Source organism: Natator depressus, chromosome 3 (genome assembly GCF_965152275.1).
Source record: "Natator depressus isolate rNatDep1 chromosome 3, rNatDep2.hap1, whole genome shotgun sequence".
In the NCBI taxonomy this organism is placed as follows: domain Eukaryota; kingdom Metazoa; phylum Chordata; order Testudines; family Cheloniidae; genus Natator; species Natator depressus.
Genome location: NC_134236.1, coordinates 160,242,331 through 160,265,661, shown reverse-complemented (window position 1 = coordinate 160,265,661; position 23,331 = coordinate 160,242,331). Strand labels below are relative to the sequence as shown.

General features: G+C 43.8%; 1 protein-coding gene across 2 annotated transcripts in view; it reads left to right on the top strand.

The window, feature by feature from the left end:
• The first annotated feature begins 520 nt into the window (after positions 1 to 520).
• The window catches only part of CNIH3 (cornichon family AMPA receptor auxiliary protein 3), an 83,366-nt gene continuing 60,555 nt past the window's right edge, over positions 521 to 23,331 (top strand). The window contains exon 1 of one of the 2 annotated variants that reach the window (XM_074947105.1): positions 521 to 779. In XM_074947105.1, coding sequence (XP_074803206.1) covers positions 699 to 779 — 81 coding nt within the window. In that variant the 5' untranslated portion in view covers positions 521 to 698. Of the gene's footprint in view, positions 780 to 1,013; positions 1,044 to 23,331 lie in introns of those variants that run through there. The other variant, XM_074947106.1, reaches the window with a different exon arrangement.

The window sequence follows — 23,331 nt, the reverse complement described above, 5'->3', positions numbered from 1 at the left end:
GGGTCCCCCTGCGCCCCCAGTCTGGGATTGTAACAGGAGAGGCCAGTGGGGGCGCGATTGAGCGTCGGGGGAGCGGAGCCGGAGCGGGACCGAGGGGAACAGAGAAAAGCTGCGGAGCGGGAGGAGAGGGCAGCGGCGGGGGCACCGCTCGCAGTCCGGATCCGGGAGGAGCAGAGAGACCCACCCTAGAGCGCCCACCCGGATCGGCGGCTTCTTCTGTGCGCTGGGGCCCCCTCAGCTCCGGGTTCGCCCTCTGCCTTGGGCCCCCCCCCGGCTGCTTTGGGGGGTCCCGTCCCGTCCCCTTAGTTCCGTGGGGTCGCTGAGCGCCGCCTCGCGTTGGGAAGGCCCCGGGACATTGGAGGGGCGGGGAGGGGGAAATCTCCGCTCCCTGCCTGTCCTAGCTCCCCGTCTCCTTTCCCGAGGTCCGATCCCCGCTCTCCCAAGCCGGGCTCCGCCTGGGTGTAGCAGGGCGGAGAGTCTCCCCTCTCTGTTGTTTCCTTGCGGGGGTGAGAACCTTTCCCATCTCTGTTTTGGGGGTAGCGGGGTCTCCTGGACTTGGGGGCGCCCCGAGCGGGGGTCTCCCCCCGGAGGCAGGGAAGAGGCACCCCCTCCTTGAATTTCTGGGGTTGTCTCTCCTCTGCGGCGCCGGGGTCCTCTCTGCCTGATTGGGGGTGGCGGCGGGGGGTTCTCCCCTCACCATGGCCTTCACCTTCGCTGCCTTTTGCTACATGCTGTCCCTGGTGCTGTGCGCCGCCCTCATCTTCTTCGCCATCTGGCATGTGAGTATCCGACACGCCCTCCCCTCCCTCCAACAGCGCCCAGCCCCCCAAAGCCCGGGACAGGAGCAGCCCCCCCCCCGCCCCCCAGCGCCGCCATCTCCCCCTGGCTGCCGGGCAGGGAGGTCAGACGCCGCCAAGATCCCGGCCCGGCTCAGCTCTTGGGAGCGCAGGAGACAGCTCAGATCCCCAGCCCCGGTCGCCCCCCGGGGCTGCGACGGGTCAAGGAGCGATAAGTAGGAGACGCTGGAAATGCCAGCCTCGGTGGTGGGTGCGTTTAGAAACGATTCCCGACAAAGGGAAGGAAACAACCGATGAGCGCGGGGAGGGGGAGAGTGGAAGCGGGTGACCAAGGCAGAGGGATAAGTGGGACCCTTGGGCTGAAGAAAACGGGACTTTACAGCACCCCCCCCCCCCCCCAGTTTTCCTTCGTGCCTCCGGGACGTGGCTTTGTTGGCCTGGGCGCTGGGGGAGGTTCCGAGGCCCCGGGCTCAGCGCACGTGGCGTGACGGAGCCGTCAGAAGCGGTCGGAGTTAGGGAGGCAGGAGAGAAGGAGCAGGGTGGGGGAGAGCGGCGGGTACTTTGCAGAGTAGGAAAGTTAAATCGAGGGCTTGTCCGCGCTCACAGCGCTCCAGCCGCGGCAGTGCTGAGAGTGAAGGTCTGCCCAGTGTACAGGGAGAAGTGGGACCCTTTGGCTGAAGATAAGGGTAATTTACAGCGCGCTGTCCGGGATCCTATGCAGCCAGGAGATGAGCGGAGGCAGAGCCAGCCCTTTGTTGGCTGAGCAGTAAAGCCGAAGGACTGACCCCTTGTTAAAGACCCCCTGGGACTTTTTGCTGGAGGAGGTGTGTGAACCTTTGTTTCCTATCCAAATTCCAACTCGGCTGAAGAGGCAACCTCAGGGTAAAGGTGCCCCTAGAGTTGGGTTTGTATAAAACAAGCTTTTAGGAAGCCAAAGACCAGTGAAAAGAGCCTCAGGATTTTTTAAAAATGACAGTAGGAGATCTTTGAAAGGCATGTTCCCTGAATACTGGGCCTGATCCTGTAAAGTGCTGAGCACTCTCCAAGCCCATTGGCTTTTATGGAAATCAAGGGCGCTCAATGGCTCCGTGTCTGGCTTGGGCCCATTGATCATGCTAATCCATGAGAACTGGGAAGTAAAGTGCTAGTCATTTTCATTGTCCAGGAAAGGAGGAATGGGGGGAACATAAAGAAAAGTAAATTAGATTGTTTCCATTTTTTTCCATTTTAATAATCTGATGTGTCACTAGCTACATAGATGAGGAAATTTGTGTTAAAATGTGATTTTATTTAACATGAGATTGCCCCCTTTCTCCACCTTCTTTTAATTCTCCTGCAATTATGGATATGGGGTTCTTCATGTCCTGACCTAACTGTGGAGCTGTGTGGTGTTAAACAGGTAGGGGTGGAGGAGGGGGAGATGGAAGGGAGGGTGCGTTTCAGTAATGGGTTATAGTTAACCCTATATATAATTTGTCAATCAATTTAAAATTATTACATGTTTTGGAATCCTTTGGGATGAAGATGTGCTATATTAATAACAATTAATAATTTCCTTAATGGCATAAAAGAACTACACTGGGACCAGATAGGATAAAGCAAAATAACCTGGAAAAGGGAGAAAGCACCATACAGAGTTTATGGAACAGATGTCTGATGGAGCAGGATAGAGGGATTTAGGATTTATTATTAATGAAACATGGGAAGGATAGAGCTGCTAATTTAGGTCTGTTTAAGCATTTCAGGAATATTAAGTGAAAAGATAAACATGTCTATATAGTCCAAACAATTTTTGAAACCTAATCATTCTAACCTAATACAGGTGCAGTAACGAGGGGTCTATGTGTTAATGCAACTGTAAAAGTTTTGTGACAGGCACTACCTCTATAAAAACATAGAGCACCTGCAGCTACTGGGCCAAATTGTTCTGATGAACTGGTGTAAATCAGTAGAACTACTCAGTTTTCTCCAGTGTAATAGAACTGAAATTAGCCTAGTCTCTTCTTGTAGAATGATAACAAATAATATTACTTAAATAAGCGGTTTATGAAAGTAATAGAACAACAGAAGATTAAACCCCCACCAATTTTTAAATGTGCCTTCCGTATATATATAAAAAACCTGACAGAGCTTTAATTATTCCCATAATAAGAACAGTAATACTCCAATTTCTTATGAGATTTCACTGGAAGATAAGGGTATATGATGCAATATATTTAGTCTTTTATTCTAAATATGTCAGTGCAGAAACCTTCCCATCTTTTCCCCAGAATCTGACTTTGGTTCTTATATATTTATAATGGAGAGTTGATGTATTCCAAATGGATTCTCAAATTCACAACAAAGGATCTTTTTAACCATTAAGATGGCTTGATTGTAAGTCTCTTTAGGCAGTTTGGCTACTATGACTAAACTGAAGATTGACCCAACACCCAAATACTCACTGATGTTTAAAAGGGGTTGGGAGATTCAAAAACTGAACCTGAATCTTAATTTTGGAATTATTTTAAAGAACCAGAACAAAATCCCATATTCAGACTTTGTGGTGGCGTTCAGAGCCAGATCTAAAATTTGAGTCTTCGGGAAGTTTTTAGAATGAATCCATAGTGGTTCAGAATAAAATTAAAGTTCTCATTTTCATCCTGTACCTCATGCTAAACACGTCAAACTGTACTAATGGTTTGTATAATTATTATTAGTGTTACTGTAGTGCCTAGGAACTGTAAAATCAAAATAAAAGCAAAGACTAACAAAGGCTATTGTGTTTATTTTTTTTTTTTTTTTTACTTCCATAGTGCTTTTTATCTGAGATGCTAAAAGTTGTTTAGAAACATTGATACTTGCAGCATCCTAGTGAGGGAGAGCTAATAAAGGTATATAGTATTTAAAGTAAATTATTTGAAGTGTGTGTAAATAAAATCTAGATACAATGTAGACTTCAGAAACTCTGTTAATTATCTGAAGGGTCAATACTATCTTTCCTACCTAAGGGCTGAGTGCACTGTCCCTGCAATACTCCCAATGTCTGCTTGCATGGAAAGAACTCTCTAGTTAGATGACCCATTGATTCAAACAAATCCTGTGCATGGTTTACACTAGTGATACTGTTGTTATCACTATTGAAATTTCACAGATGCTAAATTAGTGATGAAAAAGTACTGAAAATTCACATTGTCGATGCACTTCATAATACTAAGACTTAAATCCAGGTCTCCATGGCATGGCAATCATCACACCTCTCAGATTATTTTTATTTGGAATAACATAGTACTAAAGTCATTCTGTATTATGGACACTCTGTCCTGCTCTTGTGTAAAAGTACTAGAGAAGGTGGAAGAGAAGATGACTTCTCTATAAGTTTCTTTTAATCATTTTATAGAATTTAATAGAAAATTATATTCCTGCTATATGATGATTAAAAATAGTCTATGGAAAGGTTAGCATTTTCTGTGAAATTCTGTTGATGTTTAAAGTAAGTTTTACAGACCCCTAGTGGCTTAGAGTCCTTTTCAAATTCTATATGTCTTTTTCATAAGGTTAACGTACCCAGGTCCTAAAGTATTTCCCAGCGCTTGTTCAAGATCTCTTATAGGGCCAGATTGTGAAACACTTGCTTATGTTTTGTTGTACCTTACTCCTTGAATAGTTACTTTGAATTCAGTGGGACTTCATGTGGAGTAAGTTACTACTCAGTGTAAGGAAGGGTAGGGCAATTTGGCCCATAGATAATAAATGTCCGATGTAACAAATATTACAAAAATAATTCTAAATGTTAAAATATGACAAGCTGGGATGTCTACATGGACTCTGTATGGGTATGTCCAGTTAGCTTAATTGTGTTAACATGATTGAAAAATCCTATTAAGATGCAGGCTATCATGTATGAAGCCTTGTTAGTTGGTTGTGTTGTTGTCTGGTGGGAGCGTGGCTTCAAATATGTTAGCCTGCATTTTAATGGGGCTTTTTAGTCATGTTAACCTAATTTGATTGAGATAACTCAACTGAAAAACTCACCTTTGCCCATCAAGATATACTCTATGTGATTGTAAAACATTGCAAAAATGTAACAAACTAGAATATATCCCTCTATTTTGAATTACTAGCTGAAATATCCTCCGTATGTATATATTTGGCCAAATTCTGCTCTCAGCTGCACTCTTGCAACTTAGCTGACTTCAGTAGAGTTGCATAGTGTAACTGATAGCTGAATTTGGTCCATTTGCTGTATAGTTCTGTAGATTTTTCTGATTTAGTTATTAACCCAGTAGAACAAGATCATCCTCTTCACTAAAGATCAAAGCTAACTCTATCTCCTCCTAAATCTCAGCTCTCATTGCTGCTCCTTTTAAGCAACTTTCCAACTATCCAAATCAGGATTACTCTTTGTCCTTACACTCCTACCCTCAGCTAGGATTCCGCTGGCAGGTTAACATTTATCTAAGCTATGTTAATTCTTTTTGAGTTCCCAACAGGACATAAGGTGCCACACTCATCCCTGGTATAACTCCATTGATTTCAGTGAAGTTACACTTGGATTGAATGTGACCCAAGATGTCTAAATTGATGTTTATTCCCAGCTACTTGAAATGCGACTCCCTCATACAAAGTCCTACAACTTTGACACTCACTTCAGATTACTGTATTTGAACATCCATAAGTGGGGCCATCCTCTTTCAAATGTTTTAAGATGAAAGATGCTTCTGCTTTCAGGTTTGTCACATTAAAGGCTATGTTATCAATGCAGAGCGTGGCTTTTTTCAAAATGTCTTTTTTTAATAGTACAACTTAGTAACAATTCGTAAATACAAAGTACTGTACTATTAACAGTAATTAATTGTATACAGTTTTGAGATCACACCACCATGTTTCTTTGGCATTAATGGAGTGTGTCCTGTGAATGCATAACAGTATTTAGCACTCAGTACTATGTAAGACTATATTAAGAATACAATTTTAATGGACAAAACTCATTTCACAATATGGAATATATATGTAGAGAGCTAGTAGGGTTATTCAATGCTTGCATAAAGAATAACATAACATCACCTAAGCATACGGGGTATTTTGCTACAATCTTAGGTCCAAACAACCTTAGGTCCAATCAGAGGACTCCATTGGCCTAGTTCTCTGGGATAGCAAAAGTAACAATCTTTCAAATCAATGGGAGTTACTTGTATCCTGGGGCAGGAGAATAAGACCCCCAAAGCATGACAATCCACATTCCTTTCCCTTATATTTAATGTCATATTTTTTTAAGAGAGAGGAGGGAGAGGGGAAAAACATTAATCCTTAAAAATTACATTCATATAGTTCTGAGCCTGACTTAAAACCACAAATATACATTTGCAGTTATATTTGTGACAGTGGTGCTGGAACAACTTTTATAGTGGGGGTGCTGAGAGCCAGTGAACCAAACTGTAAACCCTGTATATGATGGAACCCCCTTCAAGCCATTGGGTGTGGCAGCACCCCTAATTCTAGCACTGATTATTTATGATGCATTTCCCCCTCCCCATGTTGTGCCTAGACATTATGGGGGCAGTTATTAATCCTACGTACCTTTGCACAGTGATATGGATTAAAGCTGGCATTTCAGTTTTAATTGAAGATAAGGAGTGATAACAGCAAGGAGGTATGATTCAGGAATCCTCTGTTCTGTGCCTAGCTCTGCTGCTGACTCACTATGTGATTACTGGGCAAGCCATTTATATCTTTCTATGCCTCAGTTTCCTATCTGTTAAATGTGGATAATAGAACTAAATTCTCAGGGATGCTGCGTGTGGTCTTGGTCAATTTATATCTTCAAAATGCTTTGAGATCTTCTGGTGGAAGGTGCTGTGTGTATATATATATAATTTTGTTGTTAATCATTCTGTATTTTCTTGCTGGTATAGATTTAGTTTTATTGGAATTCAATTTTTAGTAGTTTATGCTTGGATTTTCAAAGGCATCTGAGAGAGTTAGGTACTCAACTCCTTGAATTCAATGGCTGTTAGACAGCTAACTCCCTTAAGCTCTGGCTTTCTTTAATTTTTGTCAACCTGCATAAGCTTAACTTTGGAGGTGGATGAAAAGAGCAGAAGGGGATGTCTTAAAGTTCTGTGCGATAGGGAAGTCAATAGTTCATTGCAGGTAATCAGTGTACTTTAGTAACCAGCCATATATGAGCAGGTCAGTATTTTTCACATATTATGCCTCACCTATTTCTTTAGCCATGGCATGGAGGGTAGATGTCTTACCTGGAAACTGTTACAGTGATCTGTGAACTAGCTTAACCCTGGGCCTCTCCTATGTAGAAGTTGCCAGTCATCTTCGTTCAAATTATTTGCAATGCATTAGAGTATGTGTTGGAATGAAAGTTATTTCCTTAAGGGCTTGAGGTTAGCCTGGAATTTGCCTCCAATTATATATGGTTAATACCATCCCTTAATGATTGATTAATTTATCTGAGTACACTTTACGATTCTTTGGAGTTAAGGCAAGGGTGGGGCAAGGTTGAGGCACATGGACAGAATAGTTACACTGCCACTGCCTGTTTTGTACCTGTTTGTTGAGGATTTTTCTTCCCTTCCCTTCCCTTTCAGTGGCTGAGCCCATTGATCCCTGAAGGTTTCCTAACCTCTCCCATTTAAGGAATGAGACAGATTGAAAACGGAATGCCACCTTCTCTCAAGGCTCTGAAGAAGCAGAGCACCTCCAGGCTGGGCTGACCATAATACATTTTAATAGTCAGCTAATAACCACGTTTGCAAAAGTTTGTCATATCAATGCTGACTTTAGCAGCCCTAACAGCATCAATATAATAGACAAATAAATTTTGTATCTTGAAAAAAGAAATAGATTTCAATTTGTTTACTTTGTCTCATTTAAATAAATAAATCAGCTAAAGGATTTATGATTTGTCGCAAAATTAAAAATAGTAAAATGATTTAATGGGGCCAGAAAAAAAAAGCCAGTGTGTATGTTTGAACTGTGCACATCGAGATTATTCTGGGGAGAGATTCTAAATTGTGAGTGGGTAACCATCTTGAGCTTACAAGTAGCTCCAGATGCTTCCCAAGTCACAGCCACTTCATCATCAATGAGCCATGAATTATTCTGTGGAGACTTATGTGCATTTTTATTGGAGTCACATAGAACTGTTATAATTTGAACACTGGCCAACACTGTATCTGAATTTATGTTGGATTTAGAAGGAAAATCTGCTTATTGCTGGGATTTTTCCTCTTAGTTGGTTTAATATTTTTTTTAAAAGCACAAGCAATATGCTTATTATTACAGTGTTTCCTAATAAGCAGGGCAACACCAGTGCCACGTTTTATTGGGCCATTAACACGCCTCTCAGATGGGTTGGGAGGAGTGAAGTTATAGGCACCTGTTGTACAGATTTGCATCTTCAACCACACAAGGTGTATGTTAATTCACCCCTAGAATGTCTTAATTTAATTATAAAATGGATCCCGTGTTTTACAGTTGATTTTTCTTCTAAATACAAAAGATCTTTTTATCAAATATCTTTCCAGGAAATGGGGACGTCTGCATTGCCATTGTTGTGCCTGTTCAATGGATAAAGAATACTTACCCCCGAAGGAGCGTGAGAGTCAGTGGAGAATCTTGATCCTAGCCCTCTAGATATTGGGGCATCCACAAGGATTGTCAACTCCTTGACCTCTCTTCCTTCCCCAGCTTCTTTGACAGCACAGCTCACTTATGAGCAATATTGCCACTGACAACCAGCAGGGTCACCATCTTTTCCAGACTGTCCTTCAGCCAGGTCATTCTCACTGAAGTCTCTATCTTGGCCAGTTTCTAGGAAAGCAAGGAAGCTGTGCTGTTCAGGTTTGCGGGAAAGGGGATATAAGTTGTACATCATCAGGGTTAGAGCTGGTCTGGAATTTTTTTTGACTAAAAGGTGAGAGGGAAAGAAAGGCAGCCACTCGTGATTCACCTGATTTGGAGCAGGGACCTGAAACTGAGTCTCTCACATCCCAGGTGATTTCCCTAACCACCAGCTTATTCTGGGTGGCTCTTTCTCAAGCTCTCTTGTAGGAGCTATTCTACTTTGTATTAATAATTAAATATTCAGTGGCCCAAAGAGATTGATTCTAGAGCCCGGTGGTTATCGCCTACACCTGGGGCGTGGGAGAGTCAGCTTCAAGTCCCTGTTTTGAATCAGGCAGGGCAAGGACTTGAGCTTGGGTCTGCCACATTCCAGAGGAATTCCACCAGGCTATAGAGTCTCTCTCTGTCTCGCTTCTTGAGAAAAATTTCATCCCAGTGAGGAATGGGCAAATGTTTGAAATCTTAAAAATTACTGACAACATGGTATTCCCAAATATCTTTCGGTCTTTTCTGGTGGCCTACATATTGCACAGGAAGGGTGACAGAATCCAACCTTAGGGACTTTTGTATGAGAAAATCTTTGGGGTGAATGAGGAGCTGTCAACACCAACCTTTGACACAACACAGGAAGGAATGGAGCCATCAGACAATAACCTCCTCCAGCCCTGCCAGGTGATACTTCAGCAATTACATGCCACACATAGTCACAGTGATACTAAAAATGTATGAGCTTTCTCTCTGGCTTCCTTGTGTCCTGTCTCATGTATTTATATTACCACAAAGGCAGTTCCTAATTCAGCACTTTTACAATATTGTTACCCAGACAGGCTAGTTCCATTCTAATATTGTATGATGTACAGTGCCCTTTAATAGAACCTTTATCAATTATATCCCTAAAGTAAAGTTCTGCTTCATATAGTGCAGTTAAAATGATTTTATACTATTAGAAGTGAAGAACATTATAAACTCTCCTCTGCATTATGCTTTGCTGTTTCACATTTGGATTTTCTATACTAGGGTGACCAGACAGCAAGGGTGAAAAATCGGGATGGGGGGTGGGGGGGTAACAGGCACCTATATAAGACAAAGCCAAATCGGGACATCTGGTCACCCTATTCTATACACATACTGAAACAATGGGCAACAAGGAGGCTCCTTTGTTCTGGTAGAGCAGCATACAGCCCAGGAGATCAGCATCTCCTTCTTTTGCTTTAATCCCTGGTAATTTTGTATTAACTTCTTTTGATGTGGCAATTGGGCATTCTTTAAGGGTTAATTACTTGAAGCAGCAAATACAGAATACAGTAATCATCCCACTGAAAAGAGTTGCGTGACACCCCTGCTAAAAACATAATTGTTGAGAATTTAATGATTTTTACTGAATAGGAAAATGGTGGACAGCTAGGAGGCAGTGTTATCTAGTGGTTAGACTGGGAGCCGGGATTCCTGGATTCTGTTCCAAAGTCCTCCACTGATTCTACTCTGTCACCTGGGTGAGTCACCTAATCTCTATGTGCCTCAATTTTCTCTTTTTGAATAATGAATATCATATTTACCTGCCTCACACAGGGATGTGATGCTTTCTGAATAATTTGCAGCATTGCCAATCCCAAGCATTCAAATATAATGACTCAGGCCACCAAAATCATAACTGGATTTTAAAAAAAAATGATTTAAAAAAAATAAAGTTAGAGTTATTTGCCTTCTGATTTTTGAGGTTTTAGATTGCTCTCTGGTCACATTTTCAAGTTTTATTATGCAACTAGAAGGGCTAGAAACTTACTTTATAAAAAGAAAAAAGAAAGCAAACTGAGACTCTCACCTAATCACTTGAATCCAGGAACTGGAGCTTTAAGAAAAAATACCAAATATTGCGACAACTCCGGAAGAAATGGAGACAATTGGCAACACTGTTTGTACAGTCCTTTATAATTCTTTGATGATAGATACTATGTAAATGTCAAGTGTTGTTATATGGGCCAACTGTTTAGATGCAGTAAAGTTCAATTTCCTAAAAATTTAAATGCCAACCATCTTCATGCTGTGAGTCACTCTTTAAGTGTTTGAACGTTTAAAGTCAATGTTCTGTCTTGTTATTATGTTTTCAAGTTAAGAGTGCTGGCTAAGTAGTGTAGGTTCATAGCTAACATCTCCATGCATGATTTTTTCCTCCCCTTAGTAAAATTTTAAAGAGAACTCGTTGCTCACATATTGACAGCCCAGAAGACTAAAGCTCTTTTATACATTCACAGGATGGGTAGAGATAGACAGAAATGGTGAAAATTCTACCAAGATCATTTGGCTACATGCGCTTCAACCGTCACCTACCATTACTATTACTAACTCAGCGATTACAACATATCCTCAGAGATGCCATTTCTGTTTGGATACAAGTTCAAGACTAACCTCATTCCTGAACTAGACCATATCCCTTTAATTACACGAATGTGTTTCATGAGAACATAAGCGACTGGAGGGATAGAACAGGAAGATGTTTTAAGACCAGCATACTTGCCACTTCTGTGGTTATCTTAACCTCACCTTCCTGCTTTACCACCTAATCTCTTTCTTCTTATTTATGTCTATGCTCATCTTTGACTGCCCTCCTCCCATAACCCAGGTGCAACCACTGCTCGAGCAAACATGTGTTTTCCTTCCCTTGGTGATGTCCACACCCAACTTTGCATGCCCTGTGGATGGAGAGGAAAAAATGGAAAGATCTTGAAACCTTTCCCTGAAAGGCCCCAGTCAAGGCTGAATCCCCACTCTGTCACGCCAAGAAAGAAAAGAAAAGAAAGAAAATACATCTGGAATTTAGGCATTTGCTAGATTTTAAAAGAGTAATTCCAAAAATTAAGCACCCAAACTAGCTTTCTTGGGGGTTCAGCTTAAAGGTTACAAGCAAACAAAAGCATCAGAGGTTAACACAGAAGAGATCCACAAGCCAAAATAAGAAATCAACCTGATAGTGTCTAACTAAACATTCCCTATTCAAATTATTTTAGGTATGGAAAATATTTTATCATACCTGGTTCAAACCTTAAACAGCATTTCTGTTTGCAGCATTGCTGCTCCATCTCTGCAGCCCAGAGAACAACAAACAAAGGGAAAGTTTCTTTTCCCATTTTAAAAAATTCTAGCCTTCCCATTGGCTCTTTTGGTCAGATGCCCACTTTTTTTCTTTACCTGGGGGACTTTTAATTCTTTTACAGGTAAAGCAAGTAAAGAACAGCTACCAAGAGGAATTTTATAGCTAACTGGCTGGCTGGGTATCCATCAAAGGGAGTTATCCCCCAGTTTATTGATCACCCTCCCCCCATCATAGACGGTGCTGGCCAGACTGGTTCAGGTCCGGTCCACACCGGCTGAGATTTCTTCCTGGAGCTTTAGGAAAACAGAGTTAATAAGATACATGCACCTCTAATTTTACTGATAATTACATGATGAACTAAACAGTTCTTTTTACATTTCAAGGACTACAATGACTTATGCATCCGATGAAGTGAGCTGTAGCTCACGAAAGCTTATGCTCAAATAAATTGGTTAGTCTCTAAGGTGCCACAAGTACTCCTTTTCTTTTTGCGAATACAGACTAACACTGCTGTTACTCTGAAAAATGACTTAGAATGCAGGGACATTTTTACTTGGCTGATTCTGGGAAACCTTCCCGGGAGAGTGCATCAGCCACTTTATTAGAGGCTCCTGAAATGTGTTGTATTTCAAAATCAAAGTCTTGAAGAGCTAAACTTCGCCGAAGAAGTTTTTTATTAGTCTCTTTTGTGAAGCCACTTCAGTGCAGCATGGTCAGCTTGTAGGTGGAACCACCATCCTCAGATGTATGGGCGTAGCTTCTCCAGCGCATACACAATGGCATAGCATTCTTTTTCTGAGACTGACCAGTGGCTTTCCCTCTCAGAAAGGTTTTTGCTGAGGAAAATGACAGGATAGAATTGTTGATCTGGTCCTTCCTGCATTAAAACTGGTCCTACACCACACTCGGACGCATCTGTGGTACAACGAATGGTTGGTTGAAGTCCGGATCCCTCAGTACAGGGTCGGACATAAGGGCCGCCTTAAGCTGGTTAAAGGCTTTCTGACACTTTTCAGTCCACTGAACTGCATTTGGCATTTTTTTCCTGGTCAGGTCTATCAGTGTGGTGGCAATTTGGCTGTAGTGTGGTACAAATCGTCAGTAATACCCAGCCAAGCCCAAGAAGGTTTGGACCTGCTTCTTTGACTTAGGGACAGGCCAATTTTGGATAGCATTTACCTTAGCCTGTAGGGGGTTGATAGTACCTTGACCCACCTGGTGTCCAAGGTAAGTTACCCTGTTTAGGCCTATTTGACACTTTTGGCCGTAACGGTTAACCCTGCCTCCCTTATGCGCTGGAAGACAGCTTGGAGGTGTTCCAGGTATTCTGCCCATGAATCTGAGAATATAGCCACATCGTTGAGGTAGGGACTGCAAATTCCCCAAATCCAGCCAGAAGGTTATCTACCAGTCTCTGGAAAGTGGCGGGTGCATTTCGCAGTCCGAAAGGGAGCACGTTAAATTCATACAGCCCTATGTGGGTGATGAAGGCTGACCTTTCCTTGATTGGGTCATCTAGCAGCACTTGCCAGTATCCATTAATTAAGTCTAAGGTGGAGATGAACTGGGCACGTCCCAGTTTCTCCAATAGCTCATCTGTGCATGGCATTGGATAGTTTTATGGGCGAGTTACAGCATTTAGCTTACAGTAGTCCACACAAAAGCAGATTTCCCCATCTGGTTTGGGAACCAGAACCACTAGAGAGGCCCATGCACTCTCAGAGGGGCGGATTACACCCATCTGTAACATGTCCTTGATCTCCCTTTCTATTGCAGTTTTGTCTTGAGGAGCCATCCAGTAGGGTTGGGCTCTAATTGGGCGAGCATCACCTGTGTCAATGGAGTGGTGCACCTGGTCTGTCTGTCCTGGGGTGGCTGAAAACATTGGCACAAAGCTGGTGCACAGCTCCTGGATTTGCTGTCGCTGCTTACGCCCAAGAGCCATAGAAAGGCTCGCTTCTTCCACGCCATCATTGCTTGTTCCTTCATAGTAGACTCCTTCAGGTCACTCAGCATTATCTCTCTCCTGGGCTGTAAACTGGAGAACCTTGATTTCTCAGGAATAAAAGAGCTTTAGAGAATTAACATGGTATACTTTAGGTTTTCGGGTAGGGTCTGGGAATGCTGTGAAATAATTAACAGCTCCCAGGCTCTCTTGGACCATAAATGACCCTTCCCACGAAGCTTCCATCTTATTGGCCTGGAGCACTTTCAGGACCATGACTTGGTCACCTACTTTGAAGGAACGCTCTCTGGCATGTTTATCATACGAGACCTTTTGCTCTTGCTGAGCATCCTGTAGGTTTTCTCAAGCAAGAGCTAGAGAGTCTTTGAGGGTGTTTTCCAGGTTGGTTACAAAGTCCAAAATGTTAGTTCCTGGAGAAGATGTAAACCCCCCCGCCCCATTGCTGTTTCACCCACTGTAATGGCCCCTTAACTTTGTGGCCATAAATGAGTTCAAAGGAGGAAAATCCCAAACTGGGATGTGGTACAGCCCTATAGGCAAAGAGCAACTGCTGCAACACTAGGTCCCAATTATTGGAGTGCTCATTCACAAATTTACGTATCATGGCCCCCAAAGTCTCATTAAACTTTTCCACTAGGCCATTTGTTTAATGGTGGTAAGGGGTGGCAACCAAGTGGTTTACCCCATGAGCTTCCCAAAGACTTTTCATGATCCCTGCCAGGAAGTTAGTTCCGGATCTGTAAGGATATCAGAGGGCCAACCTACCTTTGGCAAAAATGTCTGTCAATGCCTGGCTCATGGTTTTAGCCCTGGTGTTGCTTAGAGCTACTGCTTCTGGCCATCGGGTGGCAAAATCCATGAAAGTCAGTATGTACAGCTTTCCTCTGGGTGTCTTCTTAGGGAAAGGACCCAGAATATCCAATATCCATGCTGAAATGGAACCTCAATGATGGGGAGTGGCTGGAGAGGGACCACAACCTGATCTTGGGGCTTTCCCACTCTCTGGCATGCCACACAAGACTGGACATAGGTAGAAACATCCTTGCCCATACCCTCCCAGTGGAATGACTTGCCTAAACAGTCCTTGGTCCTGTTCACCCCAGCATGGCCACGAGGGTGATCATGGGCTAAGCTTAAGAGCTTTTCCCTATACTTAGTTGGAATTACCAACTGTCTCTGAGGGTGCCAGTCCTCCTTGTGCGCACCAGAAAGAATCTTCTTGACCTGTTAGAAGAGTTGAGAGGTGGTGGGTCGCTCCATGCTGCCGTCCAAGCTCCCTTGAGTCTCTCATCCACTTCCTGCTCTGCCTGGAACTGCTCCCTTGATGCTGGAGGAGGAAGAAGCACAGATGCTTCAGCACTTCTTTTTGGGGCCCCACAACAGGCTCCTTTCCTCCACCGTGGAAGGACTACAAAGCACCAGAAGGTTGAGTAGGGCGTGGGGAAGAGAGCACCTGGGCAGGAAGGAATCTGGGGATAGAGAGCACGTGGAGGGGAGAAGAAGGAGGTGAGGAGTGTGACAGGGTGACATCTTTCTTCTGCTCTGTCTATACAGACTTGGAGACCTTCATTTGTCAAGCACCCCAGTGCAGTTGTATTTTCATTTGCTCTTCCCACCACCTTACTGAGCCATACCCCATAATTATTTACAACTTTGAGTTTCTCCTCAGTTCTCTGCCAAGGAGAGGAAAGGGAAAAGATCTCTCTACTCAGCAATCCTTCTCAGTTCTGGCTCTGCTAGCCTGCCCCTCTCTCTCTGCCCTGCAGTTCCCTCCTGTGCTTCTTATGCTTACTATGTTAATGGACCAATTTGATTATTACTCCTCCCCCAGCCCATTCTAATCCACTTATTAGGCCCCATCATGTCCACCCTGCAGGGGAATTAATTGGTGTTTAAGTGACCAGGGTGTCAGTCCCAGCACTCAGTCACAAGGAGAAGAGAGAACATATATGGGCATGAGTGAGTGACAAGGAAAGAAGGAGGGGATAATAAGCATAAAAATTCTTGGTGCTGGGGTTAGGAATGGAAGAGGAAAAAGGTGGAGAAGAGGAGGCTGCATGAGTCTGTAAGGTGAAGCTGAATATATGTGTATGTGGACTTTCTTGGGGGAGCCTGTGTAATGAGTCCTGTGTGGTTAGGGTGCAGGAGCCTACATGTATGTGTGAATGGATGTGTGGGGGAGGCAGCCCCCAAAGGTGTGAGTGGAGTCTGGGGGACCTTCAGATGTTTGTGTATTTTGCTGGAATTTGGGGGAAGGTAGTAGTGCATATGTGAGAAAATGGGAATGGGAGCACAAGACAGAGAAAAAGAGTGGGGAAAGAGCAGGGCCAGCCTCAGGGAAAATGGTACCCTGGGTGAACTTGTATTTTCGTGCCACTGGCCTCCGTTGCCTTCCCATCCATCCCCCCATCAACCCTGGTTCCCCTGCCTCTCCCCCATTCCTCTCCCCCAATTGGCCTGAGCTCCCTTCCGCGGCGTCACACCGCAGGCCCACCCTGCTCCTTGCCTCTTGACCACAGCTCCCTCCGACCACAATGCCTTGGGTGGTTGCCCACATCGCCCACCTGAAAGGACAGCCCTGGGAGAGAGATGAAACCATTGGTGAATGGAGGAAGAGAACTCAGCACAAGAAAACAAGAGGGGAAGGGATGTGTGGGAGGAGAAGGAACAATGTTCACAGTATAGAAATAATATTGAAGAGATAATAGACTGGAAAGACAGAGAAGATAATAAGGGAACTAACAAAGTGAAGGAAGAGAAAAGATGAATGTAAGGGAGACAAAGTCACGTTTAAAGTGTTCACTTAATAGAAAATATAAATGCTAAGACAATATAATCAGTAACAAAACATTGGAAGTTTTAAAAAAAGAAAATGGATGGGATTAAATGGGCTGTGAGGGCGAGACTGGAAACTTGCTAAGGGTCAGCACTGACTAGCTGTCCTGCCTCTTTCCCATGATTTTTGTCTTTCTTACGCTGAACAAAATTCCTTCTCCTGGTCTCTCTTCTCCCTCCCGTCTTCACCTGCAAATATTTTCTCTGGTTGCACCTAGGCCAGTAACTTATTCCATCTGTTTATTACCCTTTGCTTGAAGTGATTCTGCAGAAGCTTCCCATTTACTCTTAGCTTTGGGTTATTATGTCCCTTAGCTTTTGAACCCTTATATAGAAAATACTCCATTTCCTTCTAAGAATGTCTACACTGTCTTTTCTTCAGGAAGAAAAGACAGTGTAGATTTTATGCATTTGTTTTCTCCCTTGATGTTCCATGGGGAATAATTGATATATACTCTGTGTGTGATTTAAAAAAAAAGAAACAAAGGAAAGTGGTGGTATTACATGGGAGTATATTGCACAAATAAGCTGCAAATGATCTTAATGGGGAGAGAAAACAAGGGCAGAAGAACATTTCCTTTTATGACTGTAGATGGGCCAGTTACATGGTCCCCAGTCTGGGAATCACGTGGCTGATGGTGTGAACTCTTGTAATACGCCCACTTTTTGGAAAATTTATTTCTTGTTAGAGATGGATCTTGTTGGCTGAGAAAACCAGAACACTGGCAAAGCCTGATCTCCACTGACATCAGGCCCACAGAGTGCCCATTTGGACTTTGCTGCAGGCAGAGAAAGCCCTTCACTGCTGCTTACACATATCACAGCCATCAGCTTGCGAGAGGATTGCACACCTCATTGCTTATGTAGGCTGAGCTGTTAGCCCAGCAGGGCCCTTGCCCCACTATGGCCAGCCTTCCTAGCGAGGCCCTTTGCCCCCAGCTCTGGTCAGCCCTGATAACACATAGCTCAGCCTATATAAGCAACACAGTATGCAGTCCTCTAGTAATAAACCTGTGATGCACAGATATGTAGGTAATACATTTCAGTTGTTTATTTCCTGGCTGCAGCTTCCTGATCTGGGCCTGGGGTATAAAACAAGGAGTAACAGGGGGATATGCAGCTCCCCTTTTTATACTAAAGCTAAGGGGAGCCCTCCCTTTTCTGCCTGTCTTGTTGTCTTGGATTAACAGCAGTTCCCTGCAGCTCCCTGTACTCCTTAGCTGGGGTGGGGACAGCTCCCCCTCCTGGCTCAAGCTAATGGACCCACTGTATGGATGACTGTCAGAATGGTTAATACTGCTGCCACATCACAGGGGTCAGTGTTCTTTGATGCCAGTGGCTTCTATTAGCTGCTTGTGCTGCAAAGTTAAAATCCAGATTTTCCCAGAATTTGGGGTTATTGGGATCTGCGTTTCTGGTATGGGCCATTATAGAAATTAGGGCCAGTTGCAAAGTTTGGATGTGGATTTGAACTTCCCATAATTCAAGTGTTTTTGGGTATGGGTATTTGGTTCAGACCCATCTTTATTATGGGCTTTCCAGGCAGGAGGAGAGAAGAGAAACTGGTTGGAGGACGCATTGTTGAATAACACAAGAATGAGTTCCCTGCTCACCTAGCATGAGACAGTCCCTGGGAATTCATCCCACGGTATTTTGTGGCATTCAAACATCAGAGTAAACTAGTTCATAAACAATAAGTCATGGCTTTCCTGATGTGTGATGTCAATGTGTTGTCACCTGCCCAGTCAATAAAGTATTGCCTTGGGTTTTCTGGGTGTAGTTAATAGCTGCCTGTGAACCCTTTAAAAAAAGTTAAGTTACACCAGGGAGGTGTTTCAACCATTGTGTAATGCGACTTTCTACAACAAACTGTTGGCTTCCCTGTACTGCATGTAGTAATAGAAGGCTTCTAAATAATAATAATTAATTAATAATAGAAGAACTGTGACAACAATATGATGAAGTCCCTCCAATAAAGAAAAACCTGACAGTCTGGGCTTCAGAAATTCCTCCTCAACCTGAAATTTGTTTGAAATGTATTCTGACTGCAGATATAGTAAGTAAAATCATCAGCCTGTTTAGGAACAGGCTCCGTACAACTATATTTGCAATGTCTCTTCCACATAGCTTGCTTGTTTTCATCTCCATAATGAACACCAGTTTATCAGTGCACAGCTGATTTCCCCAGCTGAATTCACTTGGTGTTGCGTGAAAGTCCATGAGTGAGTTTAAAACTAAGGTGGAGGTATAGAGAATTTCTGAATTTCTCTGGATGGATTTGGTAAATAGCTGGATCCTCTTTCTCCCACTCTCTCGAAGAGAAGGTTGAAATCCTTCAATTTTGACAGCCATCTGGGTAAACAAGGAACATATTTCAGTGGCTGGGGCCAAGGAGGTGAAATGTCAGTCCCATATCTGCCAGAGGAACCTCCTCTTTCAATTACCATTGGATAAGATAGTTTTTAAAAGGCCTTTTCACAGCAGTTGCAAAAATCTGTCAATTGTTGCTTGTCAAGTCAGCCATCTGGGAACATCATGTTCTCAACCATCTTATGATGCTGGAAAACTCCCAGTGGCTTGGACACAACCAATAACGACAAGTGAATATGGATTCCTTTCACTTCCAAATTTTTTTTTGCTTTTCCCAGGCATTGCCTGCAGTGTTACAATAATAATATTTAATAACTTACATGGAGACAGGGTCCTTCAAGATAAAAATTGCTATTTTGAAGGATACTATTGCATTCCTTAAAATAAACATCCTTATACACTTCCAAGACTTGGGTTTTCATGACAGAATTCTTCATTCTCAGAATAACAGATGGATTCTTTTAACTGACTGCCACATAATTATCCTTAGGAGTTTGCACTACACTTGTCCACTTGCTTGGAAATCTGACTTTGCGGTAGCTGAGGCTGCTTGCCATGCTTGTATGTCCATACAGTCATGTCTACATGGGAAAATTTTCCACCATACCAATACCACTGTAGTCATACCAGTATAACTTTCTGTGTAGACACTCTTATTCCAGAATACAGGAATGTGTATAATTATGCCATCAAATTTTCTTGAGTAGACAAGCTGTTAAAATCATATTTGCAGGGTCAAGACTGAGCCTGTATTGTGAGTATGTGTCTTTAATTTGACATACTGTAATGCCATGTAAAAGACATAGTAGGTTAGCTTAAATCACTGAGAAAGTAAAATGAGATTTGCATGCCTTTTGAGTTAGCTAAAATACTAGTTAGTGCCTAAGAGGCTAAAAATCATGTTTGGTAGTTGGACTAAACCTGATACTCTTCTTTCCTTAGCACAACCAAACAACAAACCTAGAATTTAATATCAAGGAAAAGATTAAGACCAAGTGGCTGGGTGTGAATTGGTGCAATTCAGATTGGAGCCAACAGAAATTGTGCCTGCTTACACCAGGGCTGAATTTGGCTTTCAGTTCAGAAATATGTTTTTTTAAGTCATGGCAGATGCATTAGGAAGTTCAAATCAGATGGAGCAAGAAAGTGCCGTACAGTTATTGATGTGAAATCTGACAAAAACAGTTTTAAACCACCCAAGGGTGAGAAATTGCTATTTTCAATCTTAGCCCCAAAGGCATTGCCTAAAGCAGACAACTAACAACATGTGTTAGCTACGGGGGTTGCATTTATTACATTTCACATTAGTCCATTACTATTAGCCTCTTCTGTAATGTAGTATTCTGCAGGCAGTAATCTGTTTAGGCATAGACATTCTTATTCTTCTAACATTCCTGATTTTCTATGTACTCCCAGGCTCATTCTCTTGTTCCCCCTACTCCCCACAGTAATCTATAGGTTACAGCTTTCTCTCCCCCTCCCATTATTATTCTATGGGTCACTTCTACTCAACACTGAATGCATTAACCAAGTTAGACGTGCACCCCACAAACACATAAAATGTACACAGCTTCAGCTTTTAAGTGGTCCAGTCTAGAGTTGGGCCAAAATTGGAACTGTCAATCTCTACTCCTTTGACTTTCTAGATGTGTAGGTTCAGATTCAAATCCCTGGATCTGAAGCTTCTGTAAAATATTGGCCTTTAGTCAAAGCTGGAAGGAAACCTCTGTTGTGTTTGGTTGGGACAAAGACAGAATCTCGAAGTGTTCTGACAAAACTTCAACTCAAGATCACAGAAATTCCACAGGATCAGTGGATCTTGTGAGAAAAGTTTGTGAGATTTCAGTGCCAGCACTACCCACATCTAACTCTTTGTGTATATCTACACTACGAAATTAGGTCGAATTTTTAGAAGTCGGTTTTGTAGAAAGCGGTTTTATACAGTTGATTGTGTGTGTCCCCACACAAGTGCTCTAAGTGCATGTAGTCAGCGGAGTGTGTCCACAGTACCGAGGCAACCGTCGACTTCCGGAGCGTTGCACTGTGGGTGGCTATCCCACAGTTCCCGCAGTCACCGCAGCCCATCTGAATTCTGGGTAGAAATCCCAGTGCCTGATGGGGCTAAAACATTGTCGCGGGTGGTTCTGGGTACATATCGTCAGGCCCGCGTTCCCTCCCTCCCTCCGTGAAAGCAAGGGCAGACAATCGTTTTGCGCCTTTTTTCTTGAGTTACCGGTGCAGATGCCATACCACGGCAAGCATGGAGCCCGCTCAGCAACCGTCACCGTATGTCTCCTGGGTGCTGGCAGACGTGGTACTGCATTGCTACACAGCAGCAGTTAATTGCCTTTTGGCAGCAGACAGTGCAGTATGACTGGTAACCGTCATCGACGTAGTCCTGGGTGCTCTTTAAATCGGGCACCTGGGCAAACATGGGAGTGACTCAGCCAGGTCATTTCCCTTTTAAGTTTTGTCTCGTGGCGATTCAGTCCTACTGGCAGTGCACTGTCTTTTAACCTCCAGCCAGCAGAAGATGATGGCTAGTCGTCATACTGCACCGTCTTCTGCCGAGCACCCAGGAGATGACGATGGCTAGCGGTCGTACTGCACAGTCTGCTGCCAGCAAGATGTATAAAGATAGATGAAGTGGCTCAAAACAAGAAATAGACCATATTTGTTTTGTATTCATTTTCTCCTCCCTCCCTCCTTCCCTCTGTGAAATCAACGGCCTGCCAAACCCAGTTTTGAGTTCTATCCTTGAGGTTTTGAGTTCTATCCTTGAAGGGGCCATTCAGTTTCTCGCAAAGCCACCCCCTTTGTTGATTTTAATTCCCTGTAAGCCAACCCTGTAAGCCATGTTGTCAGTCGCCCCTCCCTCCATCAGGGCAACAGCAGAAAATCGTTCCGCGCCTTTTTTCTGTGCAGACGCCATACCACAGCAAGCATGGAGCCTGCTCAGATCACTTTGGCAATTAGGAGCACATTAAACACCACGCGCATTATCCAGCAGTATATGCAGCACCGGAACCTGGCAAAGCAAAACCCAGGCGAGTAGGCGACGTCAGTGCGGTAACGTGAGTGATGAGGACATGGACACAGACTTCTCTCAAAGCAGGGGCCCTGGCAATGTGGGCATCATGGTGCTAATGGGCCAGGTTCATGCGGTGGAACGCCGATTCTGGGCTCGGGAAACAAGCACAGACTGGTGGGACCGCATAGTGTTGCAGGTCTGGGACGATTCCCAGTGGCTGCGAAACTTTCGCATGTGTAAGGGCACTTTCATGGAACTTTGTGACTTGCTTTCCCCTGCCCTGAGGCACAAGGATACCAAGATGAGAGCAGCCCTCACAGTTGAGAAGCGAGTGGCAATAGCCCTGTGGAAGCTTGCAACACCAGACAGCTACCGGTCAGTCAGGAATCAATTTGAAGTGGGCAAATCTACTGTGGGGGCTGCTGTGATGCAAGTAGCCAACGCAATCAAAGATCTGCTGACATCACGGGTAGTGACCCTGGGAAATGTGCAGGTCATAGTGGATGGCTTTGCTCTAATGGGATTCCCTAACTGTGGTGGGGCCATAGACGGAACCCATATCCCTATCTTGGCATCGGAGCACCAAGCCGGCGAGTACATAAACCGCAAGGGGTACTTTTCAGTAGTGCTGCAAGCACTGGTGGATCACAAGGGACGTTTCACCAACATCAACGTGGGATGGCCGGGAAAGGTTCATGACGTTCGCATCTTCAGGAACTCTGGTCTGTTTCAAAAGCTGCAAGAAGGAACTTTATTCCCAGACCAGAAAATAACCGTTGGGGATGTTGAAATGCCTATAGTTATCCTTGGGGACCCAGCCTACCCCTTAATGCCATGGCTCATGAAGCCATACACAGGCAGCCTGGACAGTAGTTAGGAGCTGTTCAACTACAGGCTGAGCAAGTGCAGAATGGTGGTAAAATGTGTATTTGGATGTTTAAAAGCGCGCTGGTGCAGTTTACTGACTCGGTTAGACCTCAGCGAAACCAATATTCCCACTGTTATTACTGCTTGCTGTGCGCTCCATAATATCTGTGAGAGTAAGGGGGAGACGTTTATGGCGGGGTGGGAGGTTGAGGCAAATCGCCTGGCTGCTGGTTTCGCACAGCCAGACACCAGCGTGGTTAGAAGAGGACAGGAGGGTGCGGTGCGCATCAGAGAAGCTTTGAAAACCAGTTTCATGACTGGACAGGCTACGGTGTGAAAGTTCTGTTTGTTTCTCCATGATGAAACCCACCGCCCCTTGGTTCACTCTACTTCCCTGTAAGCTAACGACCCTCCCCTCCTCCCTTCGATCACTGCTTGCAGAGGCAATAAAGTCATTGTTGCTTCACATTCATGCATTCTTTATTCATTCATCACACAAATAGGGGGATAACTACCAAGGTAGCCCAGGAGG